Raw genomic sequence first — 24,216 nt, forward strand, 5'->3', positions numbered from 1 at the left:
CGATTTAAAAAATGAGAATAATTTAGATCATTAGAAAAAAAATCGAATGCACCATAAATTCGGATCTGTGCCGTGGAAAAATTCATTGTATAATCGTCCGGAAACTTATTGGCTGCAACGAACCTGTAAATATCGTTTTTTTCGCTATTAAACAATTATTACCGGTCCACAGGGAGAACAATAAAATATCCGTGTTCTCGGTAAAAGTCGCCTTAGCCACATTATGCGCCGGGAAACTGATGGACAAATTCCGATGTAAGTTTGCGCCAACTTTCATGTGTGTCGAAATTCTCTGCTCGATCCTAGAATGTTATTATTAATTCGAAGCATTTTTCTCGTGCAGATATATATTCGCAAATATCGGACAGTAACGGTCATATGATCCACTGGAGGTTCGCCGAATATTTGAAAGAAGTTCTAGCGCTAACGGCCGCGGTTTACGAGACCCCGTCTTTCGGATACACCGAGGGCCTTTCAAACTCAATATTTCCTCAGGTAAGCACGACCATAAATTATTCTCTGCTTTTCGGATGATGTTAAATAAAGTCGACCCTAAAATTGGTCTTGAAAAAGTTAATAATTATGCGTTGAAATTATTTTTACATTAAAACGCCTGTTTCGTTACGTTGAACGTTTTTATTTATTATTACACATTCATTTAAAAAATTGTACCCAATTACAGTTGGGAGATCACAATTGTTGTATTGATAATTTTGTTTATAACGTTTACACATCAGCGAATCATTTTCTATCTGAAACAGGAGAGCAAAGAAATAATTTTGTTAACATTTTTGTAAATTTTTGTAAAATATATTATCCACTCTATTTTATGTGTGCGTAAATATGATGTGATATACATATTATATGATGTATTGTATGTATGCATAATATGATCAACGTTGTTTCATGTTTCAGAATTTAAAAGTCACGGTCAACGACTTTTTGGATACACTCATGTCCGATCCTGGTCCACATTGCTTAATTTGGCTTCCGCTGTATCATAGAATGGCTGCTGTTGAAACCAGTGAGTTCCTACGATTTAGTGAAACACTTGCGAAACACTTAGAAAAAAGTGAAATAGCAGATAAACAAATAGGAAAACTCATATACACATTTATAATATGTACGATCATATTACGATATGTGGTTCAAATGAATACTCGCACATAAATGCTTTGTACGCATAGATATTCTTCTTATTTTCCATAAAACAGGTACCCCTTCTAAAAATTTTACTATTTGCAATTTGTCTTTCCACGTAAGCTTACAAACGTGTGGTTCTTCACTTCACAAATACAAAGTAATAAGCATGAAATTAAGAAAAATGGTAATTAAACTTGATCAGTCGATCATTTACCACTTGTCGTACTGTAAAACCTATTGTTGTTCTTGCAGGTGAAAGTATTATGGAAATTAAAGAGATTTCCAGTATTTTCGCGGTATAATGAATAATATTTACTTTACAGTTTCAGGGAAAGCAATAACGTACGTGGATTAAGGTCATAAAAGATTCGTCGACGTTTTATGCAGTATCTGTATCTTCTGAAAATTATTTCTATTGTTATGGATAAATTATTGCATGGCATTAATCCTTTGCGGTCCGAAACGTTTCCGGTGTTCCGTTCTAAAATTTGTAGTAACATCGTTCAATTAATATATCTTATCATTTCATTAATTCGATTTCAACGTTTGAGAATTATTAGCATTGTAATTGCATACAATTTAATTGTAGAAGTGCAAATAAATGCAATTGTAAAATGAATTGTGGAATCAAATACATAGCAAAGGAAATAAATAGAAAGAGAGGAAATAAATAGAGTAGTGAATAGAAAAATAATTCAATGTTACATCTCGACGTAGGACCAAAAAGGGTTAAATAGCAAAGACCGTTATTTCTTTTATTTTGTGTATCATAATTAGACTGCAGATCTTCATGTAGAATCATTTGCAGAACCTACTCATTTTTGTCACAAGTCCGTGAAATCCGCAAGTCTAATTGTAGTACTGTGCAGGGGGTGTTTTACCTGAAACAGGTCGCCCCATTGATCAAACAATTGAAGGTACACTCGGTAGATAACAAGCATGCATGTACTTGCGATTTCTTTTAGTGGCTCATCCCGTCATGTGCGACGTGTGCCATAAAGAGAACTTCACCGGCTTCCGGTATAGATGCCAGAAATGCCACTCGTACCAGCTTTGTCAAGACTGTTTTTGGCGTGGCAAAGTTTCTGGGACACATAACAACGATCACGAGACGAGGGAATACAGCAGTTTTGTACGTTCTCGAATAATCATGTTCGACGAAATCTCTCCAAATTTATTAGCTATATATTAACTATATATTAATTACAATTTATACTATATAATTATAACTTATTAACTATATACTTTTGCATAGAAATCGCCGAGCAAGCAAATTGGACATTCCCTGCGGAAAAGCTTCAGATGCGTACCTGAGAAAGGGAAGAACAGTTTACCACGGTTCCCTGAACAACCCGAAAAGACTTTAGATTTATCTCACATTGTGTAGGTGTCGAAATTCTAAGCGAGTCATTAGCACGTTTCGTTCTAACAGTTTCCTTCTAATAAATTCATCGTATTGCAGCCCGCCTTCCCCTCTACCATCTCATAATGGCTTTCCAGACCCCGGTTTCATGGCTCCTTTTGATTCTGGGTCAATGGATAGCCGTTCCACATTAAGAAGGTCAGAACTTAAACCCGTCTTATCTGCATAATTTTTGCTAAACATCCATATACAAAGTCATATTTTATTTATATTTTTTTTTATTTGGGTACTATACAGTATGGATAGTTCAAGACTGGATGATGAACATAAATTAATAGCACGATACGCACAAAGGTTGGCTCAGGAAGCTAGAACCATGGTAAGATATCAACTTACCTTTCTCGATATGATATGGCAAACCTTTACTTTATATTCTGTATGCTCCATTTAATATTGGAAAATAACAAAAAATTCAGTAAATATAATAACAGTAATTCTATCAAAAAAGAAAAAAAAAGAAAATACCATTCTGTTGAACCAATTCGAATAAATTCTGTGTCGCACAAGATTTGGCGTACGGAATAAAAGTAAAGCAAAATTCTATATCGCTAGTACGTTAGAAAAGTGAAATTGTAACATTGTGAATTGTAATACCTTAACTATGATTAACAGCCACGAGCCTCGTCCAGAATGTCGCAAGCTGAGCAAGCAGTGAGTATAAAATATTTTGAATACAATGCAAGCATTGTTCATGGAAATACACATATGTATATCCTTATTTTTAAAAAATGATTACGTTACAGGGTAGGGCGCCGTCTGACGCTAACTTGGTGTCTTTAGATGCCTCGAGAGCACAACGCGAACTTATATCGCAGTTAGAAGCAAAGAACAAGGAAATAATGCGCGAGATTGCAAGGTTAAGGTATACCTGTGTCGTTTATTTCCTTTATATCAAGCCTAAACCTCAGGTCATCCTGTCGAACCATCCTAGGATCATGCATGTTATAAACATTCTGTTTCGCTTTCTTACCTTGGTTGCATAGCGTGCATAATAGAGCTGAAGACATCACAAAAAAACTAACAACTAACAACCGTCACACCCCGTACGTGGTATTACATACGTACATACATACATACATATAGAGTGTTCATCTTTAGTCTTTAAGAAAAAAAAAGCAACGCCATATAACGCAAATAGATGATTACTATTCGAAGACATTAGGTTCTCGAAATGATATATTAAATAAGTTTTGAAATCTGATGAAATGATACTCGACCAATCGATTTCAAACTTGCCGTATTCTTCCAGTATGTATTCCTCATGTGTCTGAATTTTATAACTCGTTTTAGAGAGAGAGAGAGAGAGGGAGTACGAACTTATTGGTATGCTACCGAGTACGTAATTACATTATTATAAAATTAAACAATAGAATATATCTGAATAATGGAATACCTTCATACTTATTAATTGATTGCTGAATCGTTTGAAAAAAAAATGAACTCCCACTAATATATTCATTAGATTCACACACAAACACTACATTGATAATACATTCACGCTTCAGCATAATGTTAATGAGATAGAATATTTAATCGAATGAATATTCTATTTCTTGCTTGTTGATGATCCAGTGTTTCTCATACGAATCTGAAATTCAACTGTAGGAGACAACAGGAGATAGAAGCCGCTGGTTTAGAAAATCCTGCGCTAATGTCAGAATTGAGAGCTTTGAGGCAAAAGAAAGACGAGTTGGAGACTCACTTAGCCACCTTGCAAGATTCTAGAAGACAATTAATGGTACAGCTAGAAGGTTTAATGAAAATGCTGAAGGTATTATATCCAATACAACGAGACATCGTTTTCCATGCAGAGCTAATATTTTGTAATTTAAATGTAATGCTTGACCTTATCGATGGTTATAGAATCATCAGGCATCACCAAGATCAACGCCAAATAGTTCACCACGCAGTACAAAATCGCCACCCTTACCACCGGGTGCTGTTCCAAGTAGTAGATCAGCACCGCCAACACCTGGTGGCCCATTGTCTACGACTCCGCAGCAACAACAGCAACAATCACAGTGTCAACAGCAGATGTCTCAAAGCTATCAAAATCCTGTCCCAACGACATCAGTGGCAAATGTACCCAGTAACGCTATGCTTGGAACAATACAAAATCCTATTCCAGATAACTTATCGTGTGTTGGAGGTGATGTAAGGTAGGCAGGCATGTAGAAAATCTATGCTACAAATAAATTAAAAAGAAACTAGTTCAGAACAGACAAATATAAAACAGATCGTATTGCAAATAACAATCTTTGTATAAAATATTATCTTATTGTTATTAAATGATTTCTTTCGGTAGATATGTTTCTACATTAACTATTTAATAAGTGTGAAAAATTATATTTACAATTATAACTTGCATCATAAAATTGAACGAAAAACTTTGAACATGTCTCGACGATAGCTTTTTTTTTTACTAACAATCTTTATCGACGTGTGTGTGTGTGAATCATTTAATACACAAATAATTTGTACAAAGATTCGTAATGTACTTAATTGAGTAAGTGATAATGTCATAAATGTTAACATTATCGGCTTTTACACTATCTAAAATAAAAGATTACCTTCCTCCTGTATATTTTACATTCGCTATGCACTGTATGCCATATTCGAAGTAGTCACTATTACTTAATTTTTTACGTAATTCGTTTATTGAATCGTTTCGGTTGTACAAAAAGTTTGCGTTTAAATTTTCAGAAGAAATCAAATACAAGACAGATATCGAGCCGTTACGTGATCGTATTTATCAAATGGCAAAACATGTGTCTGTTGATTATATTATTTCAGTATTGCTGCGCAGAGACATAATTAAATATTGATTTCTTCTATATGAACAGTGCTGGTTACAATGAATTCATTAGGCTGCACACCGTTGAACAATTAGAGCACCGTAATCACACACATTTGATCGTTGCATGCAAACGTTAAAGCGTATGTATTTTTGTTTAACTAGTAACAGAAATCATTTTTGGTACTACATAAGTATAAGACGATTTTCATCTTTTTGAAACATTCCTACATTGATGACGCTGTGAATTTTACTTTTACCTTACGTTACAGAGAAGCAGTTTTATTTAAACGATTGTTGCTTTTTGCTATTTTTTATGACGCTTTTGTTTCATTATATTTTCATAGTTTTATATTATTGACATACATAATTAGTTACAGGCATGTATATTGTACAAAACGAAGCAGACGGTATCAATATACTTTCCATAGTACGTTAACAAATTTTATTGTACACATTTAAAATGTTGTTATATTTTCCTTTATATAGAATTATATAATTATTGCATACACGTTCTTTTTTTAGTTTTGTTAAATTAAGTTTGTATGTATATTAGTTATATTACGTATTTCTAATATCTTATATAATTTAATCTCTCTATGATTTTCAAACATTTATATCAAGTATTACAGAATACTATTCGATTAGCATCATTTGTATATAATGCACTGATACAATAAAGACTGCTATTTTCTTGGTGAATGTGACTGGTATATTGCGATTTATTTACATATATGTATAATAAACACGTTATATAGTCCAGAAATTTCTCATCGTTGGTTGGATATCAGTGAATAAAAAATCGGTAACTCTTTTTTTTTAGAAATTTTGTGCGACACATTTCTTAGATCAAAGATATTCAAAGATATGTTGGTAGTTCGTATGGCTTTTTCAAGATTGCAAATAATAATAATTCGTACGAACACATGTTTCTAATACAATTTCATGAGGAGGATAAAATGAAGCGCTGAACATATCATAGCTTGAACCGGTTGCTAATAATAAGACGAGACCATCACCATTCGAAACTGTTATACTATTTCGATGATATCATTCTGCATGCGTGTGACAGTAAATTGCTAGTTTGAAATGTTTATTTCCATATTTTGTTAATTACAACATAATTTCTAATTATAGGAAGAGCAAATGTTTAATTATACATAGATGCTTGCACAGATAAGTGTGGCATGGTACGATCCTAATTTTAGTTCTTTTATTTAAAAATCGCTTTGTGCAAAGAAAACAGAGATTTTCGATATCAGGTCTGCGTTCAGGACAAACAGCTTACCAGGAAGTGGTTCCAGCAGTGCGAATAATAGCTTGGGCCGATCTTTGCGCAATGACTTGTTGGTAGCTGCTGACAGTGTTACTAATGCCATGTCAACGCTTGTGAGGGAATTGAATTCAGGTATGTTAAATGATAAAAATTCTATTAAAATTTGCGTCAGAAATGAATGCAAAGTATTTTATGTAGTTTATAATGGCACCAGAATTTGTACTTTAGTTATTTTGTTTAACACAGGCCACCAATAATTACATATTCGGATTAGATATAAGAGATACAAGTTTTTCTTCTTATAATTGAAAATGTTATAAATCAACTTTAAGAGGTAACGATCGTTATTTTATAAATTTTATAATATTTAATACGATAGATAACATAATATAATATAAATTGCTTAATAACAAAATTCATTTCAAAGTAGCTCGGTACTTGTAAAATGAACATTAACAAATTGTTAAATATCATGTAAATACGTGTTCATATTTTATTTATAATATTTGACGTAATCGATTCATTCGAAGTCGAAGTAATATCAACATAACAGTAGTCTATATGAAATATTCATCTTTTTCACATCTACTTTCTCTAATAATATAGTCATATTAGTGTAAACAGGCATGTATCGAAGTAATTTTATTCTATCATGTCATTAGATTTTTATGGCATGTAACAGTATTAGCATCACCCTTCCTATTCATTATGAAGATCTTATTAAATTTATTATGGAACTATGACATTGGTGCAAGGTAAATTTCATCACATGTTTCTATTTATACAACGACTTATAAACAGAATTAAACTTATTTTTTTTATTTTCTAATATATACATATTGTATATAACTCTTTGATCAGAGATCCATTACCATTAAATAGTTGGATATTTACAAATAGTCTAATATTATTGACTTTTTTCGAGATAAAAGTATAACAGATGAAAATTAAAACTACAATGTTAACACTATTTGCGGGCAAACTAAAAGGGTTTCACGAAAATAATAATAATAATAATAATCTTCCAAAATTACGATAATGGAAATACCAGTAATATAATGAGAACATAGGGTATTAATAAACTGATAATACAATTTGAAAGGAAATAATTTTACACAAGAAAATGTATTAAAAGTATGAAACAAAAGTTTGTATTATAGTATGCTTCATTTGTGGTTCAGTCAATATTGCAAATACAGTAATCTCTCCCTAAAAGATGCGGGATCGGAATTGGAACTGTATTTCAAAGTACTAAAAGGCGTGATTCAAGCCTCGTGGCTCCCCTTTATAATATTATTCGACACAATAATATATAGCGGCATATTGACCGCTGCCTATTATAAAATATAAGGTAGTTTCGTCCGACCCGAGTTTCATTTTCTCTCTCTCTCTCTCTCTCTCTCTCTCTCTCTCTCTCTCTCTAATAGGACCATTCGTTGGACCACATATATTAGAATACAATTCACTGTCCAGTACTTATGATTACAATCTCGATTTATAAAATAGAAAGCAAATGTGAATTTATTATAAATCGAGATCGTAACCATAAGTACTGGACAGTGAATTGTATTCTAATACACATGGTCCAACGAATGGTCCTATTCCATTCATTGACAACGAAGCTTACGCCAAGAAAATTTTATTCTATAATTTTTATCAATTTTTGCATGTAGAATCATCTCGCGTTCTACCATAACACAGGACCCACCGTATCTTCATTAAATTTTTTTTGTCCAATATACTTACCATTTGTGTGCTATTGAAGAAACAAACTTATGCGGATGTACATATCTAGTTTACACCCTTATTTACACATTTGCCTGTTGTAATCCTTGTTTTCTCTCATTTAGAATAGAGTTAGCAAAGTTTAGTCTAGCAATAGCACAGACTACACTACACGTAGAACAACAAAATCTCTGTTCAGGACATTACGCTGTCGAATTGGCAATTACAAACTTATTTTTGGTTTACATAAAAAGAACTTAAATAAGGAATACAATGAAGAAATAATTATTCCAAATATGTAAAATCTAGTCAAAGCGAGAAGTATTATTGTTACACTTGTTCCATATCGTTAATCAATAATATTCTAAAAGTTAATTAATCCAATATTTCGTTAAAACACTTTGAGCAGTATTGATTTAAAAAAAAAAAAACAGAAAAAACGTGTCACTAAACATTTGATTTATTTGAAATCAGGAATAATATACATATATTCAAAGTTCTTGAAAAATGTTCTCTGTACCGGATAACAAATAGATGTTCCTATACAAAATAACACTTTAGACGTGTTGTGGAATGTGTGTGATATGCACCCCCTGTGAATGTGTCCTGGTGGCTTGCAGACTCAGACCAGGAGGATCATTCTCACAACTCTGGCCGTCTTAACATCAGAAAGCCGTTAGGTAAGAGTTTGTTGAAATACCGAACATTATTGTTAACTTTTTTACATTCTCACAAGCATTTGCAAAATATGACATCACTTGCTTTCTTTGCATTAGTTTAATTATTTATACCATGAATGAGCATTATGAAAAGTGGTCCGCTATTTCAGAATGTAGAGTATCAATGTTAAATTATTAATGTTATATTCTCATCGGTTACATCTCTGTAATAATTTCATTCACATACGATAGCAAAGACTGTATTATTGTTACTCTCAGAACTAGTACCAATTATCTAGAATTTCATTTATACTCGATTATACAATAGAATACTGTAACCGTACAACTAAAGCTAAAGAATTCGTAGACTAATTTGATCTAAATTGTAGATTAATGTTTAAAAATTCTAGTTATAATTTATCTTGTTCATCGACAAGAAACACATCGATACTTTTATTGTATATATATATATCCAGGATGGAATGTTTATACAGGAATACTTGAATGTCGCTGTTAATTATAATTATACATATGAAAACATCGTTTGAAACGAATCATGATCTTCCTTCTTTTCAGTTCAAAGTTCCAAAGTCATCAATGTTATTTAAATGTAGAAACCATATCATTTACTTCTATAATTTTATAAAGTATTATTCTTATGTTTAGCTTATTTTTTTGGATCCCTATCATCATAAATTTGACCTCCACGCAGACATAATCTTTTTCATACACGATGAACGATGCTATTTAAAATATTTAAGAGTAGCATAACTTTCTCCTTAGTTTCTTTACACATATAATTGTAAGTAAAAAGGACATTTAAGTATTCCATTATGAATGTCTCATCTTGCATACTTGTATACGCTAAGCTCCAGTAAACTTGACATTAATTCGCTCAGAACAATGAAAGATAAAAGTGTTACCATGAACTACACATGAATGTACAAAAAAAAATAGTTTTCTATTTTGAAAAGACATAATGTCGAAATGATTTTCGTCTGTTAGACTTCGAGGCTGGTGAAGACGGGGATGATAGTAGTGGCGGTGGAAATTCGTGGCGGGAAGAGCTGCAACGTCGCTACCAGCAAGAGAACGATTTCCTGGCCGAATTGCGGGCACGTAACGTTAATATGACGCAGACACCGTCGGCCACTCCATCCAGCGAGCAAGAACAAGAGAGAGGCGAGAGAGAAGAGGCGGACGGAGAGAAGGAGGAAGAGAACGAATCCAACTGGACAGAACCTGTGAAGCGATGGGTCAATCGATAAGTTTAATTTAAAAGTTATTTACATGTACTTGAATAACGGCTTAGAAACTGCTACCCAATCGAAACGCAAATAAATTATATTATAGCACCATGAGCTATTTATGATGGGCATATATCTGGGTGTTAGTGTGAAATATCTCTATAAACATTCGTATTAGAACTTTGGACAGTATTTAAAACTTAAAAAACTTGCATTTTCGAAGCAATACTTTTAATCAAAAGAATTGTCAGCTCGGCGCTAAACGAAACGCCGTTATAGTAATATCACCGTATCAATTATTAAGGGAACCATCGGATCGATAAACATTGTTCGTAGATGAACCAAACTTTTTATCAGACGTTTACAATATTTATAAAATGCGGAGAGATCGTTTGTTGCTTTCAACGTCATTGTAACATTGCTAAGTACCTACTACACAGATTAATTACCGTCGCATATAATAAGTTCCAATTCTCTTCTATCGCAGGAGAATGCATCGTTGTTTCTTTCTTCCTACGTTCACATTCGCATATTATCAAACGTTGTAACAACGCTGTAAATGATCCACACCACGATTGCACATAACACATCTATGGGCCTAAACAGATAAGAACCGATATCATAGTTAGAGATTAGAGACATAGAGAGAACAAAAACTTCGTTCGCTTGTTCAAGGTTAAATCATTTGTGTCACACACACACACAAATATAATAACGAAGAGACGTTTTTCTTTCAACACTAGGTGCTCAATAAGAAACTTTTTAGTCTACAACGTGTAGATGAACGAAATAGACAAGAAATTTTGCACAAGTCAAATATTTGACCAAACTTTGTATAAGGAGGTAAGTGAATGTAATTAATGGACTTTTTTAAATATTTAATAAAAGGTCCTACCGGCCTTCCTTCGGACCGTGTTCCTCCAGTGCCTCTGGCCTTGCTGTCACCTGGGAGACCATCGTATCGAGTCTCATCCCATGGTCCATCCACATGGACAGGTTCCGCTGCCTCAGGATTGGGGGTGCCTCTTTCCTATGCGACCACTTTTTATCCTCCTTCTCTCTTCTTCTAAAATCAGCTCTGACTCTAGTTTCGTGTTTCTTGTTCCAGAACCAGATTGGAATATGTCTCTTGTAATGTCTCTCTAATTGACGCTCAAATTGTCTCCCTTACTGACGCTCAGATTGTCCACAGAAATGGACACTTTGGGAAGAGGAGATACGATTATTAGAGCCTTGCGATTAGTTTTTATAGTTACGAATTGTCAACAACTATAAAAAACGAGCTACAAGGCTCGAATAAGGCTCTTGTTCCCAAATTGTCCATTTTTCTGTACAATCTGAGCATCAGTTAGGGAGACATTACTGTACTCTTGAACTTCGCTGTCCACAACACTCATTTGCAGCTTATGTGAGCGAGTTTCATGTAACCTCCAGTCCCTTGTGAATCCAATCTTATCAACCCAAGCTTCAGCTGGGAGTCATCCTCGCCTTGGGCCCATGATCCAAAGTTCCACTGCTCTGGGGAATTATCATAATTATATTTCATGTTACTTATATCTCAGTGAATTCAAACAGCCCTGTAGGCTCAGACACAGTAATCCAGTCGAGTGACCAGTAACGAGTCAAATCTACTCTACTGTAAGTTACTAAATTACTCGACTAAATTGCTGGCTGCGTTTGAACCAGCCTTTACGGATGAAGTATAATACTTGGACTCTACGTTCACATGTTCTCACCTTTTCTGAGATATCCAGTATGGTTCAATCATATCCAGCCATCCGTTGTTCACCCAAATGCTCACCTGGCCCACGTCATGGTCTTGTTAGATACACATTGTGGTCCTAAAATTGTGGTACTTCTGGGAAATGAGGGAATCCTGAGGTTGTTTGAAGTGGTTTCTTTCCTTTAGAATCAAACTACTATAATCATAGTGCTCAGAGATGTGTGGCAGCTGCTAGAGGCACGTTGGATACGAAACCATAAGTATAAATCGCCTTCACCGGGTTGATGAGCCCAGGCTGCTTGGGAGCTTAGTTACAGAAGCTCATGTTCTTTTATACATTCATACTGCTTAGATACAACATTCAGTAATATGAAGACATATAAATAGATTATTGGAACTTTTGTTCGATAGATGATACTTTCTGGTTAAATAATAGAGGCCTCGGATCTACTGATTCGTATACGTGTAACGTTCATTTTACTTTCTTTCGCTTGCATTTATTTTATTGTCTGAAATGTAACATTTACGTTGTAGTAAACAGACAGTTTTGGAAACTCATAATGAAAATCAATTTTAATTCAGCTAGAAGTCAGTATTATTGTGCTGTCGTTTGAGAGACGAATAATGTTTACGAGTCAATAGCTTCGAGGTAAATTATGTTACACCACTACAGGGGATAATGTATATAAGTATTACTGTTGATTACGTATCGGACATAAAATACTAATATATATATATGTATACATACGAGTCTGTATTTCTTAGGCATTTCGACTATTATCTACATTGTTCTCACCTCACTTTTCACATTCTCGAAAACTATTACATTCGAATGCCTAAGTTTTACACCAATAGTCACAATTACGTCGCATTTACAGCCGTACGTTGCATAATAATAGGACTGATATTGTTTTCTGTACTATACTTAAATTTTGGTTCCTAGATTATGTAATTAAATATTATTCAATAAAACGATCGTTGAATTGTAATTAATAGAGAGCGACGCATTTTGTAATATTTATGTAGCGCATAACAACATTCGCAAATATTCTGTGTATATATTCATATTGATCACACTTTTGTCTATATTAACATTTACAAGGATTGTGTAATGACTACATGATACAACTATTGAATAAAAAATGAAACGGTAACTTGTAACTGATTCATAGATTTCGCATCACCGAATCACAAGTTTCCCTTGTGTTTCTCCCTTTAGAATTCTGTGCAATTTTATTCTATCATGTCATTAGATTTTTATGGCATGTAACAGTATTAGCATTACCCTTCCTATTCAGTATGAAGATCTTATTAAATTTATTATGGTACTATGACATTCGTACAAGGTAAATTTCAGTACATGTTTCTATTTATGCAACCACTCATAAACGGAATTAAATTTAAAATATGTTGAATAAAATGCGTTGCTTTGATAAAATCAATTTCGAAAATTTTAACTATTCGTGTGTTTCGATTATAAGTTTGTGTTTCGATTATAATGGCCCATCCCATCAGGGGATGGGCCATTGCCCGTGACAATGTCATAGCGCGAATCCCAGAATACCGAAGTTCGTCAAATCCCGGAGAAATTACTGTATTTCTTTTCTATAATAACGTTACACAAACTTATAATCGAAACACACGAATAGTTAAAAGTTTCGAAATTGATTTTATCAAAGCAACACATTTTATTCAACATATTTTATATTTTCAATTCTTTGCGAAGAATCGCAACCTTTCAGACTGTATTACCCTTGGAACATTTACAAGGATTGTGTAATGAATACTCGATAAAAAAGCTATTGAATAAAAAATGCAGCAATAACTTTTTTGTAACTAATTTATAGATTTCGGGTTACCGTATCACAAGTTTCTTTTTTTTTTCTTTAGAACTCTGAGTGCACGATGTTCGACGTTTCATTCAGAAAAGTATTGAAACTATAGAAAAACAAACAGAGAATAAAACTTGAAACAGTTGCTGTTAAGAAAGCTAACCGCAAATCTGACAATGGATAATCTCTTAGATAACAGAGGTAATGATGAATTAAATTCAACAAGATATGCATTATCTTCATTAAATAATTTCCATTACAGGGACAAAAAGTAATAGTAAACGTGAATTGTACTTATTCAATTCTTCGATTACTTCTCTGGAAAACATATTATTTTCAAGACGAAATGTTCGTACGTTAGTTATAATTTGTCAACGCGATATTGGATCATTCTCTGCTATTTCAGAATTGGCTCACATACAGGAATTATGGATTGTCGATTGTGGACTCAAAGTATTATCAAAAACTTCATCGCAGTCTATCAGTCTCCACGATATAACATTTTATTTGATTTAGGATGTACCACCTTTCAGAAGAAATTGTCCTTTGAAAAAGCTGTATTTGTATTCGAATGAAGTATCTTGTATATCGAATCTAGATGCTTGTACATATTTGACAACTTTATACTTGTCGGGAAACAATATAGACAATCTTCAGGTATATTATGTTTTTATTAGTTTAATTTAAAGAAAAAAAGTAGCAAAAAGTCTTAGTACACCTTTCTGTAATACTATTACCTTTTGTTTATATAGGGTCTAATTAACTTATCTAGGTTGGAAGACCTGAACTTAGCTAACAACAAATTAAAAAGAATTAGTAAATGTTTCTTAAAGAAGTCGCAGCTGCATTGCTTGAATTTCGCAGGAAATCGATTATGCGTTATAAAGGTATTTAGTAGTAATTAAATTTACATTCCATTTATGTTCATTCCAGTTACATTTACATTTTCATTCCAATTATAAAATAATGTCTTTTCCTTTAATTACTATAGGATATAAGAAATTTGTCCCATCTGCAGAAATTAAAATCCTTAGTATTTGCTGATCCGTTATACGGAGAGTGTCCGATAGTAGCTCTTTGCAATTATCGAGCATACGTTGTAAATTACCTTCCAAATATTAAGAAATTAGACCATTACACTATACATGAAAAAGAACGACAGTGGATTGTACAATTTTTCAAGTCTCTCTATTCGATTATTATTGTCACGTGTCTATAATAATATTTGTTTTCTTTTTATCAAAATAATAGTTTTTACTTTTAGAAAACAAATTACACACCATAATGTGTTGTTTCATAAGCAGTTAAGCGAATACTTGAAACTACTGGAGGACAATCACAAAGAATATAAGAAAGCGATGCTTCATTTTAAGAATCGATTGTACGCGATTAAAGTAATAGAGGTATACCATAAAATTATAAATATTAAGAGTATATTCGACAATTTCTGTATACGATAAGCATTGTTTTCGTTAATTATGGTACATCTTTCACATAGCATGAACAGAATTGCGTAAAGGAGAAAACCCATGATGAATCGCTCAATGTAACATTACAAATGGAGTTAAGTAAACAAAGATTTATAGGAAAGAAAAAAATGACAATAATACAATCCAAAGTAAAAGAACTGCTTAATAATTTATATGTACAAAAGCTGTTATCACAATAGTTTATGTAAAATATTGCATATTTATCGTAATTATTGTTTACTTGTCAGATTTTACAACAGCAATTAGTATATAATATAAACTACTGTGGAAATATAAATTTCATTGAACATCGTGCAACTCCTAAAAATACAGTTACTCAATTATGTAAACAATTTTTAGAGGAATCGCTATGTACAGTCATGAAAAAGTATGTAAATATGCTATGTTAAGAAGAAATTATTTAACACACTCATGAACAAAATCAAAGGATCGAAACATTTTAATCGAAAAATTGCCAATGTTTGAACCGCTGTGACTTCGTTAAAACATATCGAAGAGGGATGAAAGCACCTTCGCATTTTTGCCTCGCTAACATTGACAATTTACCGATCAAGACTTTTTGACCCTTAATCTCGCTCACGAACATAGAAATAAAAATTATATAATTTATCTTACTTGCAGTGATGTAGGCATCACTGGTCTGATATTATACAAGGTCACTGAAGTAAATAACAAGAAAGTTGATCTATTGATTAATAATATGCAGTCAAATGAGTGCAACATGATTTTGAAAATTTTAACTTCCCCCGGAGTAACAGATATTCAAGCGTGGCCTTTTAACTTCTTCAAAATTAGTTTACTTAACAATGTATTTTGTGTGCATGTTTGAGAAATATATGTATTAACAACTTCGACATTCATTTAAGGACCTTTCCAATTTACAGGAAGAATTAACAGTGACAAATTGTTTGGCAGTTGCAGATTCTGAATGGCTAAGTAAAATATCAATGTCAAGAAAAAATGGCGATAAACTGAATTTATATAATAATGTTGAAAGACGACGTGTTTGCGTACTTATACAAACACCTAATTTAAATTATCGTGAGAAGTAATAATACAGATCGTCGTTACATTACTTCTAATTTTACATGACACGTTTTTCTACAGAACATATAATGCTAATGATTGCCTACATATAAAACATGGGAGTTATTGGAACAATGCAAATGAAACGTGCCAAAAATTTGTCTTGACAAGTGTAAACGTTAAGAATCCTATATATGTAATCGAGTATGAATATACATTACACGAATTGACAAATGTAATCAGCTTTTTATGAATAACATTTTTTATTTTACTAATAATATTATCTATAACACAAATTTTTCAAATTTGTAGGAAAAGAAATATAAAAGGTGTGTTACCCCATGTACACCAGGCAACACTATGCGTATTTGTTTATCCAACTCCAACATTATAAAATGTATTAACTCCGGTGAAAATTTAAACGCATACAATCTCGTAGAAATATGCCTTTCAGGACAAAGTATAAATTCCATAAGGATGGATTTAGATATGCCCAACATAAGAATATGTGACATTTCTTTCAATTGTCTTCAAGAATTTCCCAATACAAACTTCATGAAGAATGTGAAAATATTGAATATTAGTTTTAATAATATACAATCAATACATATCAAGGAAGTTCTATGTGAACTGGAAGAACTAAATGTATCTTGGAACTGCATATTACATTGTCTTGCAAATACTGACATTTTTACAACTTATACACCTAACATGCTTAAATTAATCATATGCAACAATCCTTTTGAAGATGTTGACCCAGAACTTGTAGAATATGTTCTGTACACATATGTACCAAACCTACAATTTATTAATAATACTGCACGTACCGATATTCATTCGCCTCAAAATTATTATCCGTGTGCAATTAATATGTGCAGGCTGAGACAACATAACAAATTAGCTTATTTTGAAGATAATATAACGAAAAGTGAAGAAAGCAATGATTCGTTGCTAACAAGAAAATATGTGAGATCTGCGAGGTCTATTCATGTATCACAACTTTCATTCAAGGTGTCGAATATGTTGGAAAAGGCTATAAAACTACAGGAATTGTGCGCCGTGTGTTGTTCACTGACTATGTTTTATACTAAAATGCCTTTGAAACATTTGACTAAATTAAATCTTGGAAGTAATTTCATTTCAATCTTGAGCGAGTTTTCTCAAGAAAATTTTCCATCATTAAAATATCTCGATTTGACAAACAATTTGATTACAAGCTTAGAACCGATGGGTTCATTCTTTACTTTACAAGAATTCTATTGCAGCAATAATAAAATAAGAAACCTATCACAAATAGATAATGTTAAAACTTGGCATATGCTGCGTGTCATAGATCTTTCCAATAATCCAATACATAAAGAAACATTGTATAAAAAGTTCATTATATGTCATTTAAATAATATCGAAGTAGGTAAAATCATTTTCGCGATGTTCTTTAAATTATATTATTCAAATATTTTCTAAATGATACGATTTTGTTGGTAGTATGTATCTGGAGAATCTATAAAGCATTCTGACATAACCGAAGCGAGATACATTTTTGAAAGGAAATTAGACAACTACGTCTTGCATACAATATATAAAACAGATCAGTTAACAACTATTACACAGCTAAGTATAACAAATTGTTCTTTATCGAAGGTACGTAGTTCGCTACATCATAAAGTTAAGCATTACGACTTACTTAAATGTTAAATAATTCTAGGTTGATCTCTCCGCCGATTTGTTACCACAATTAGAAAGTTTGGATTTAAGTAAAAATCAGATAACATTTTTCTGCGGTCTTCATTCATTTCAATATTTACACACGTTATGCTTAAGCTACAATTGCCTCGAAACATTCGATAGTAGCGATCATGGAAAAAATCAATGCGTATATCCAAAATTGTGCACGTTATTGTTAGATCATAATTCTATTAAATCAATAATGAACATAAACGAACGATTGCCAGTAATAAAACATCTATTTTTAAATAACAATTATCTGCAAAGTATTAATGGTAATATTTCATTTACGAACGTGTATTGAAATTTTTACGCAAATTTTTTACAATCCGTCAAACATATTTTCATTATAAATTTTACAGGTATATGTCATTGCACAAGTTTAGAGTCTTTGATTCTGGATCACAATGAAATTGTAACGTTCGCTCTAGAAGATTTTACTGAGAACAATAATCTAAAATTTCTATCATTTGAGAACAATAAGATTAGATCGTTGAAATTCACGAAACGACTGCAAAATCTGGAAAAACTTTATGCTGCAAATAACTCTTTAACGGTAAGCTTTCGTTCGAAGATATGCATATATATAAACATCGTGTAACGTGTTTATTGAACTAACGTTTCGTTATAGAATGGCGATGAAATGCAACATTTATTCTTATTGGAAAATTTGGTGGAATTAACGTTCGAAGGAAATTATTTTCTCACAGAAATAACCAAGGATAATATGATCTTTCAGAACTTCGAGTTAACGAATCCAGAAATTGTTGGCAATTAATACGGGATTTCAATGATTTATTTTGTATTGCATATCTTCCATAATATAATTTAAAGGAAAACGGATACGTTACTTTTTAATTAATGTTACGATAGCATCAATTTTTAACAAATTATTACTTACAAATAAATGATTTATGTGAACTGCGCGCAAGTGTCGCACAAGTCTGCTTGTCCGGTTCTCCTAGACTTTCTTTTTTCGAAAAGTTGCGTAAAGTTGGATTTGTTGCATGCGCAGTTGAATCGTGCACCGTGCACAACCATGCACATGTACGCTAGATTGGACCTATAATACAGAGTTGGGAGAACTTGTAACGAACTGTAGTGTGCTATTGTTTATACATACTACACAAATGGAGCAAATATGACAGTTTCTACGACAAGCTCATATGCTCGGTTTATGTAAGTTTAATTGTTAACACGAATAACAAACGTATCCTTTAATAAACATAACCTAGGTATATAAATGAATGCCGAAGTTTTCATTTAAAATATTAACTCTCAAGTTGAATGAACATGACCGTGTCGTGTTTCTCCCCGGAGCAAGTATTTTCTCGAAATAATTTACAGGTAACATTGTGATCATATAATAATCGATTATAAATTTTATGTAACCTTTATAGCTCATTGAGACGTTTGATAAAATTATGCCACGAATCGTATATTCAGCACCAATGTTATCATAGTACACCAAATTATTATAAAATTAGGATGACCAAGGAGCAGATGGTATAATATTAACACATTTCTATGCTTGTCATTTATTCGCCCGTGGAACAAAGAATTTGATATATATCCAACTTTTAGAAAGTGAATAATATGCTTAAACATGGAAATACAGAAACTAATGTGCATCCAAAAGAAAAGAAAACTGTTCCTGTGGTAAAAGTATGGAACAATATAACGATAAAACAACTGGCAACGTCTGCCAATCGAGACGTTAATCAGATAATGAATATTCTTAATATGATGAATGTCGGGACGTACAATAATCCCAATACTGCGATAGTAAACTTTGGTCTGGTATGCAACGTTGTGAAAAAGTTGGGTTGTAAAACTATAAATGTTCCAGAGCCGAACGTAAAAGTTATAGAAGAAATAAAATATAAGGACATTGTTAGAAGGTAATGTAATATTAACGCCTTCGTGTTATTAAAATTATCTTTTTTATCGTGTTACTAAATTCTGTGTAGTCCTCCAGCCGATAAATCTGTATTAGTAAAACGACATCCCGTCGTAACAGTCATGGGACACGTTGACCATGGTAAAACTACTTTACTGGATTCCTTACGTAATACATCGGTCGTTGATACAGAATTTGGCGGAATTACACAACATATAGGTGCTTTTAATGGTAAGTACGGTATAAACGTGAAATTAAAGATACGAGTATTAACGATCAAATGTTACATGTTTCAGTAACACTGAAGTCCGGAGAACAAGTAACATTTTTAGATACTCCTGGACATGCCGCCTTCACCGCTATGAGATACAGAGGTGCGCATGTAACAGATATTGTTGTATTAGTAGTAGCAGCCGATGATGGAGTGAAGGAACAAACGTTGCAAAGCATAGAAATGGCAAAAGATGCGAACGTTCCAATTATCGTAGCTATCAACAAAATTGATAAGCCTAACGCCAACATTGTAATCACATTTGATATGTATATTGAAAATAAGAAATTAGATCCGCAAATGTTATATTAACCATTTTCACTTTAGAAACGAACACAACAGATGCTCCAAGAACTAGGCATTGTAGTCGAAGATCTTGGCGGAGATGTACAATGCGTTAACGTATCAGCTTTAAAGGGGACTAATTTAGATATTTTGACGGAAGCTATAGTCTTGCAAGCTGAATTAATGGGGTTAAAGGGCGATCCTGTTGGTTTAGTAGAGGGCGTTGCTATCGAATGTGCTAATCACGCGGGTCGTGGAAAATTAGTAACAACTTTAATTAAACGTGGAACTTTAAAGAACGGTTCCTTGTTAGGTAAAAACAATTGTATTATCTTTTATGTAAGATTTATTTTTGTAATCCGTCACGTTAATTTTAATCGATTTAATTTGCACTAAAAGTATCAGGATTAGCGTGGGCTAAGGTACGGAGCATGTTCAATGAATTCGGTCGTCCAGTTGCGCAAGCCAAACCGTCGGAAGCTGTACAAATAATTGGCTGGAAAGTATTACCTCAGGTCGGAGCTGAAATATTAGAAGCGAGAAGTGAGAAGGAGTTGAATTCTGCTATAAAATACAGAGAATCTCTGCACAACGATACTATCGCAAAGCAGCATCACGAAGCTGCTGATAAAAAATATCAGGAATATCTCTTGGTAATATAATCAAAGTATACAATAATCGACATTTAATTAAATAGTGTAGTGCATTGTTCTTCTCTTTATACCTGCTTGTACGCTATGTGACATAAAAGTTTTAAAAATTAATACAATATCAGATATGCTTTAGGATCTTCAATTAGAAACTATGGCAGCTCGAGCAACTTTTGGATACTCGTGTCGCATTTGAAAGAAGCATGTATATAGATAAAATTTATTTTATGAAATCTAACAAAGCTTTCTGAGACGCACAGTATTTTTAAAGATCACTTATTATACTCTGTTCATAATGACAGGAATATAAACGTCTATTGCAACAGAAGTGGATACTCGGCTGGTATCATCCTCAGTATAAATCATTGAAGAAGAGCACGTCCGTGAAAAACGAGGAGAAGGAAGAACAATTAGAATATAATTGCATTATAAAAGGCGACGTGGCCGGCAGTGTTGAAGCAATTTTAAATATTTTGGATACGTACACGGCGAACGATTTGTGTAAATTAAATATTATTTCTTACGGCGTGGGCCCTGTTAACGAGAGCGACGTGGAATTAGCAGAGTCTTTCAATGGTGATTACTCTTTATCTATCTTTTAATGGTACTATTCCAGAAGAATATACGATTATTTCCGATGTTAGTACAATCGAATAGGTTTTACGTGGGAATACAGACGTAATAAAATAGAAAGTAGCGTAAATTTGAACATTTCTGTTGGCAATTTACTCTACGATTTATATCGTATTTCTGGTTATTACTGGTTATTTCTACTTACGTGAATTTTTATAAATATTATACATATAATATTATAAATATATATATATATATATATTATATTTATAAATATTATAATATATAATATTGTATATTATCTATATTACAAATATAGATACTAATATAGATAATATTAAAAATATAATACAATAATTAAATTGATACGAGATCAATAATTGAAACATTAGTTTTTTTTTAGGAATGTACTACATAATCTGAAATATTCTTATATCGTACAATGCGATACGTTGTTTTATACAATGTCTATATTTTCAGCGACTATTTATCGTTTCAATGTGGTTATACCTCGTACAATAGAAAATCAAGCAGTAGAAAAGAATATACAAATTCGAAAGTGTAATGTTATATACAAGCTTGTGGACACTATCAAAGAAGAAATTAATAGCAAATTACCTAAAACCGTCATTGAAGAAACATTAGGTACCGTTAGTATATCTGTAGACAGAACTATTCAAATATTACCTCCTTGTAAAATATTATTTATAACTCTTTCCTCTTTTTTTTTTGTTACCGAATACAACAGGCGAAGCAAATGTAATGCAACAATTCCAGATTAATGATAAAAGGAAAAAAGTGAATGTCGCTGGCTGCCTTTGTACAAAAGGTGTTCTCCAGAAATCTGGAATGTACAATTTAATTAGGAATAATGAAATTATTTATACAGGTGAGCAAGTTAATATAATATTCAGTTATTTAGAGTTTAACTGTGAATTTTGTTGCGATCGAACTGAAGACGTAAGATTCGATTTTTAACATTGTCCTTTCAAAATCAGTTCGAATCTTTTCATATAAATAACTTTTTTCACGTGGTACAATACAGAAATGTTCTCATTTTTCTAATTCATTTTTTTATCACAAATTGATCACAATTAATTTCCAAATAACGTACTACCAACTCGGTCGAGGAATTTACACTGAAATTCTTGCTTCTGTTACCGTTTAAACAAGACGGTCTTTTTTTTGTTTGTTTGTTTTCAAATAAAAATATAAAACGTCAACGTCGATTGTGTTGTTTCAACTTTATTTTTTCTCTTCTCTCAATTACTCGGTGAACAATTAAAATAATACTTGTATAGTATGCGTATCAGTCAAGAATCAAATATTGTGAATACTTTTTCTCGCAGGAAAAATGGTGTCGATGAGACACTTGAAAGACGAGGTGTCGAAAATAGAAACGGACGTCGAATGCGGTCTCAGATTGGACAATCCAACTCTACAATTCCAACCAGGGGATACTCTAGTCTGTTTCATACTGAAAGAGGTGCCTCAAACGATCGGCTGGAATCCCGGTTTCTAAGTTGACAGTTTTGTACTCTCGATCGAATACAAAAACAATAATTTGTTAAATAGAAAATAGAAAGAAAAATACGCCTATCTTTTCTTTATACTCGGGAAATCTGAATCACTCGTATAAAAATGCCTTGTTTCTTTTTTACAAAAGTGTAAGTACAAATTCCTTTATTATTGCCATTGTGATGCAACATATATCGCAGTTTCTTACAAATCATCAACGGAATTCTGTCGCACGTTTGAAACGGAGAAGTGGATCTATCGTTTTACGATCGAATAAAAGTCAATAATAGTAACTTCTTCCTCTGTCTTATCGTCGATTTTAATTATAACACGAATATCATCGAATCGAATCAATCTACCCTGTGTCGCATCGTTTTCAATGGTTTTCAAAATAGTCGATGATAATGTTACTAAGATCATTCGTGCTTGGCTGGCGGGGGGGGGGGGGGGGGCGCATTGTATATCGATCAGTATCGTTAAGAGGCATAAGTTTCTCGAAGTCTACGTTGCAGATGATGATACGCTGTCATTACTCCGCGTTTTTTTTTCTGCAAACGACACGGCGCCGTTTCTTGATTCTGTATCGTGATTTTTGTGTCCAAAGGTTCGATGGCCGTGTTGTCGTCCGGATGCACAAAAAAGGCAATGGAATGACGACCTCGTCCGCAGTGTTCTGGCACAACGACGCGGTGTCTCAACGCCGGTAGTTGATTGTTGGTCCAGTTCGCCAGTATGTCGCCGGTGTTCACTAAAATGGCGCCCGGAAGATGGCCAACGCGTGCCCAACGTTCCCCGTGCGGAGTCTGTATTTCCAAACCTCCCTCGCAATCCTGTAAATAACGCTGAATTATTGGTAGATATTCTCTGGGCTCATGTCGCGAGCGTATCGTATTCAATTGAATTAAATTTATAAGTATGTTTTAATATATAATATATTATTATATATTATATTATAT

General features: G+C 32.9%; 7 protein-coding genes and 1 long non-coding RNA gene across 23 annotated transcripts in view; 6 read left to right on the forward strand and 2 right to left on the reverse strand.

Annotated features, from left to right (window-relative positions):
* The window catches only part of LOC117221219 (dystrobrevin beta), a 35,118-nt gene extending 21,974 nt beyond the window's left edge, over positions 1-13,144 (forward strand). For 4 of the 11 annotated variants that reach the window (XM_033471996.2, XM_033471997.2, XM_033471995.2 and 1 more), the window contains 15 exons: positions 173-255; positions 344-495; positions 916-1,024; positions 2,109-2,275; positions 2,399-2,526; positions 2,606-2,704; positions 2,804-2,885; positions 3,179-3,217; positions 3,310-3,428; positions 3,857-3,901; positions 4,172-4,337; positions 4,430-4,725; positions 6,623-6,768; positions 8,982-9,041; positions 10,026-13,144. In XM_033471996.2, the coding sequence (XP_033327887.1) occupies positions 173-255; positions 344-495; positions 916-1,024; positions 2,109-2,275; positions 2,399-2,526; positions 2,606-2,704; positions 2,804-2,885; positions 3,179-3,217; positions 3,310-3,428; positions 3,857-3,901; positions 4,172-4,337; positions 4,430-4,725; positions 6,623-6,768; positions 8,982-9,041; positions 10,026-10,288 (1,954 nt within the window). In that variant the 3' untranslated portion in view covers positions 10,289-13,144. Of the gene's footprint in view, positions 1-172; positions 256-343; positions 496-915; positions 1,025-2,108; positions 2,276-2,398; positions 2,527-2,605; positions 2,705-2,803; positions 2,886-3,178; positions 3,218-3,309; positions 3,429-3,856; positions 3,902-4,171; positions 4,338-4,429; positions 4,726-6,497; positions 6,551-6,622; positions 6,769-6,882; positions 6,971-8,981; positions 9,042-10,025 lie in introns of those variants that run through there. The other 7 variants (XR_004490452.2, XM_033471990.2, XM_033471994.2 and 4 more) reach the window with 7 other exon arrangements.
* On the reverse strand, positions 8,800-11,297 carry LOC117221223 (uncharacterized). Of its 2 annotated transcripts, XR_004490453.2 has the most exons (3): positions 11,163-11,297; positions 10,717-10,865; positions 8,800-10,262 (listed from the first exon to the last, which is right to left on the reverse strand). It is a non-coding gene; the product is annotated as an uncharacterized LOC117221223 (long non-coding RNA). The 2 variants fall into 2 exon arrangements; XR_013034944.1 differs by having other exon boundaries at positions 8,800-10,865.
* Positions 13,145-13,883: 739 nt separating the features above from the next.
* LOC117221157 (uncharacterized) lies at positions 13,884-16,163 on the forward strand. 2 transcript variants are annotated; one of them, XR_013034943.1, is made up of 6 exons: positions 13,884-14,023; positions 14,085-14,275; positions 14,339-14,479; positions 14,575-14,709; positions 15,087-15,225; positions 15,321-16,163. XR_013034943.1 is itself a non-coding variant. In XM_076526872.1 (5 exons), exons 1-5 carry the CDS (start codon positions 13,999-14,001, stop codon positions 15,105-15,107), a joined length of 513 nt encoding a protein of 170 aa, XP_076382987.1. In that variant the 5' UTR covers positions 13,884-13,998; the 3' UTR covers positions 15,108-16,163. The 2 variants fall into 2 exon arrangements, 1 of the variants encoding a protein (XP_076382987.1); XM_076526872.1 differs by having other exon boundaries at positions 15,087-16,163.
* Positions 15,327-16,163, forward strand: LOC143260660 (uncharacterized). The gene is made up of 3 exons (XM_076526873.1): positions 15,327-15,440; positions 15,540-15,679; positions 15,934-16,163. Exons 1-3 carry the CDS (start codon positions 15,381-15,383, stop codon positions 16,139-16,141), a joined length of 408 nt encoding a protein of 135 aa, XP_076382988.1. The 5' UTR covers positions 15,327-15,380; the 3' UTR covers positions 16,142-16,163.
* A 294-nt stretch (positions 16,164-16,457) lies between these two features.
* On the forward strand, positions 16,458-18,906 carry LOC117221154 (uncharacterized). Its single transcript, XM_076526871.1, has 3 exons — positions 16,458-16,573; positions 16,651-17,745; positions 17,824-18,906. The coding sequence occupies exons 2-3, from the start codon at positions 16,699-16,701 to the stop codon at positions 18,031-18,033; spliced, it is 1,257 nt and encodes a 418-aa protein (XP_076382986.1). The 5' UTR covers positions 16,458-16,573; positions 16,651-16,698; the 3' UTR covers positions 18,034-18,906.
* Positions 18,224-18,906, forward strand: LOC117221184 (uncharacterized). The gene is made up of 3 exons (XM_033471920.2): positions 18,224-18,338; positions 18,426-18,619; positions 18,695-18,906. The coding sequence occupies exons 1-3, from the start codon at positions 18,266-18,268 to the stop codon at positions 18,839-18,841; spliced, it is 414 nt and encodes a 137-aa protein (XP_033327811.1). The 5' UTR covers positions 18,224-18,265; the 3' UTR covers positions 18,842-18,906.
* A 149-nt stretch (positions 18,907-19,055) lies between these two features.
* mIF2 (mitochondrial translation initiation factor 2) lies at positions 19,056-23,335 on the forward strand. 4 transcript variants are annotated; one of them, XM_076526867.1, is made up of 11 exons: positions 19,056-19,242; positions 19,464-19,569; positions 19,648-19,964; positions 20,034-20,194; positions 20,260-20,486; positions 20,562-20,832; positions 20,919-21,172; positions 21,472-21,745; positions 22,223-22,387; positions 22,491-22,631; positions 23,092-23,335. In XM_076526867.1, exons 1-11 carry the CDS (start codon positions 19,205-19,207, stop codon positions 23,262-23,264), a joined length of 2,127 nt encoding a protein of 708 aa, XP_076382982.1. In that variant the 5' UTR covers positions 19,056-19,204; the 3' UTR covers positions 23,265-23,335. The 4 variants fall into 4 exon arrangements, with proteins under 4 accessions (XP_076382982.1, XP_076382983.1, XP_076382984.1 ...); XM_076526868.1 differs by having other exon boundaries at positions 19,464-19,564; positions 19,646-19,964; XM_076526869.1 differs by having other exon boundaries at positions 19,119-19,382.
* The window catches only part of LOC117221156 (uncharacterized), a 37,900-nt gene continuing 36,651 nt past the window's right edge, over positions 22,968-24,216 (reverse strand). Inside the window, exon 7 of the mRNA XM_033471872.2 lies at positions 22,968-24,090. Within this exon, the coding sequence (XP_033327763.1) occupies positions 23,737-24,090 (354 nt within the window). The 3' untranslated portion in view covers positions 22,968-23,736. The remainder of the gene's footprint in view (positions 24,091-24,216) is intronic.

This window comes from Megalopta genalis, chromosome 16 (assembly GCF_051020955.1).
Source record: "Megalopta genalis isolate 19385.01 chromosome 16, iyMegGena1_principal, whole genome shotgun sequence".
Lineage (NCBI taxonomy): Eukaryota > Metazoa > Arthropoda > Insecta > Hymenoptera > Halictidae > Megalopta > Megalopta genalis.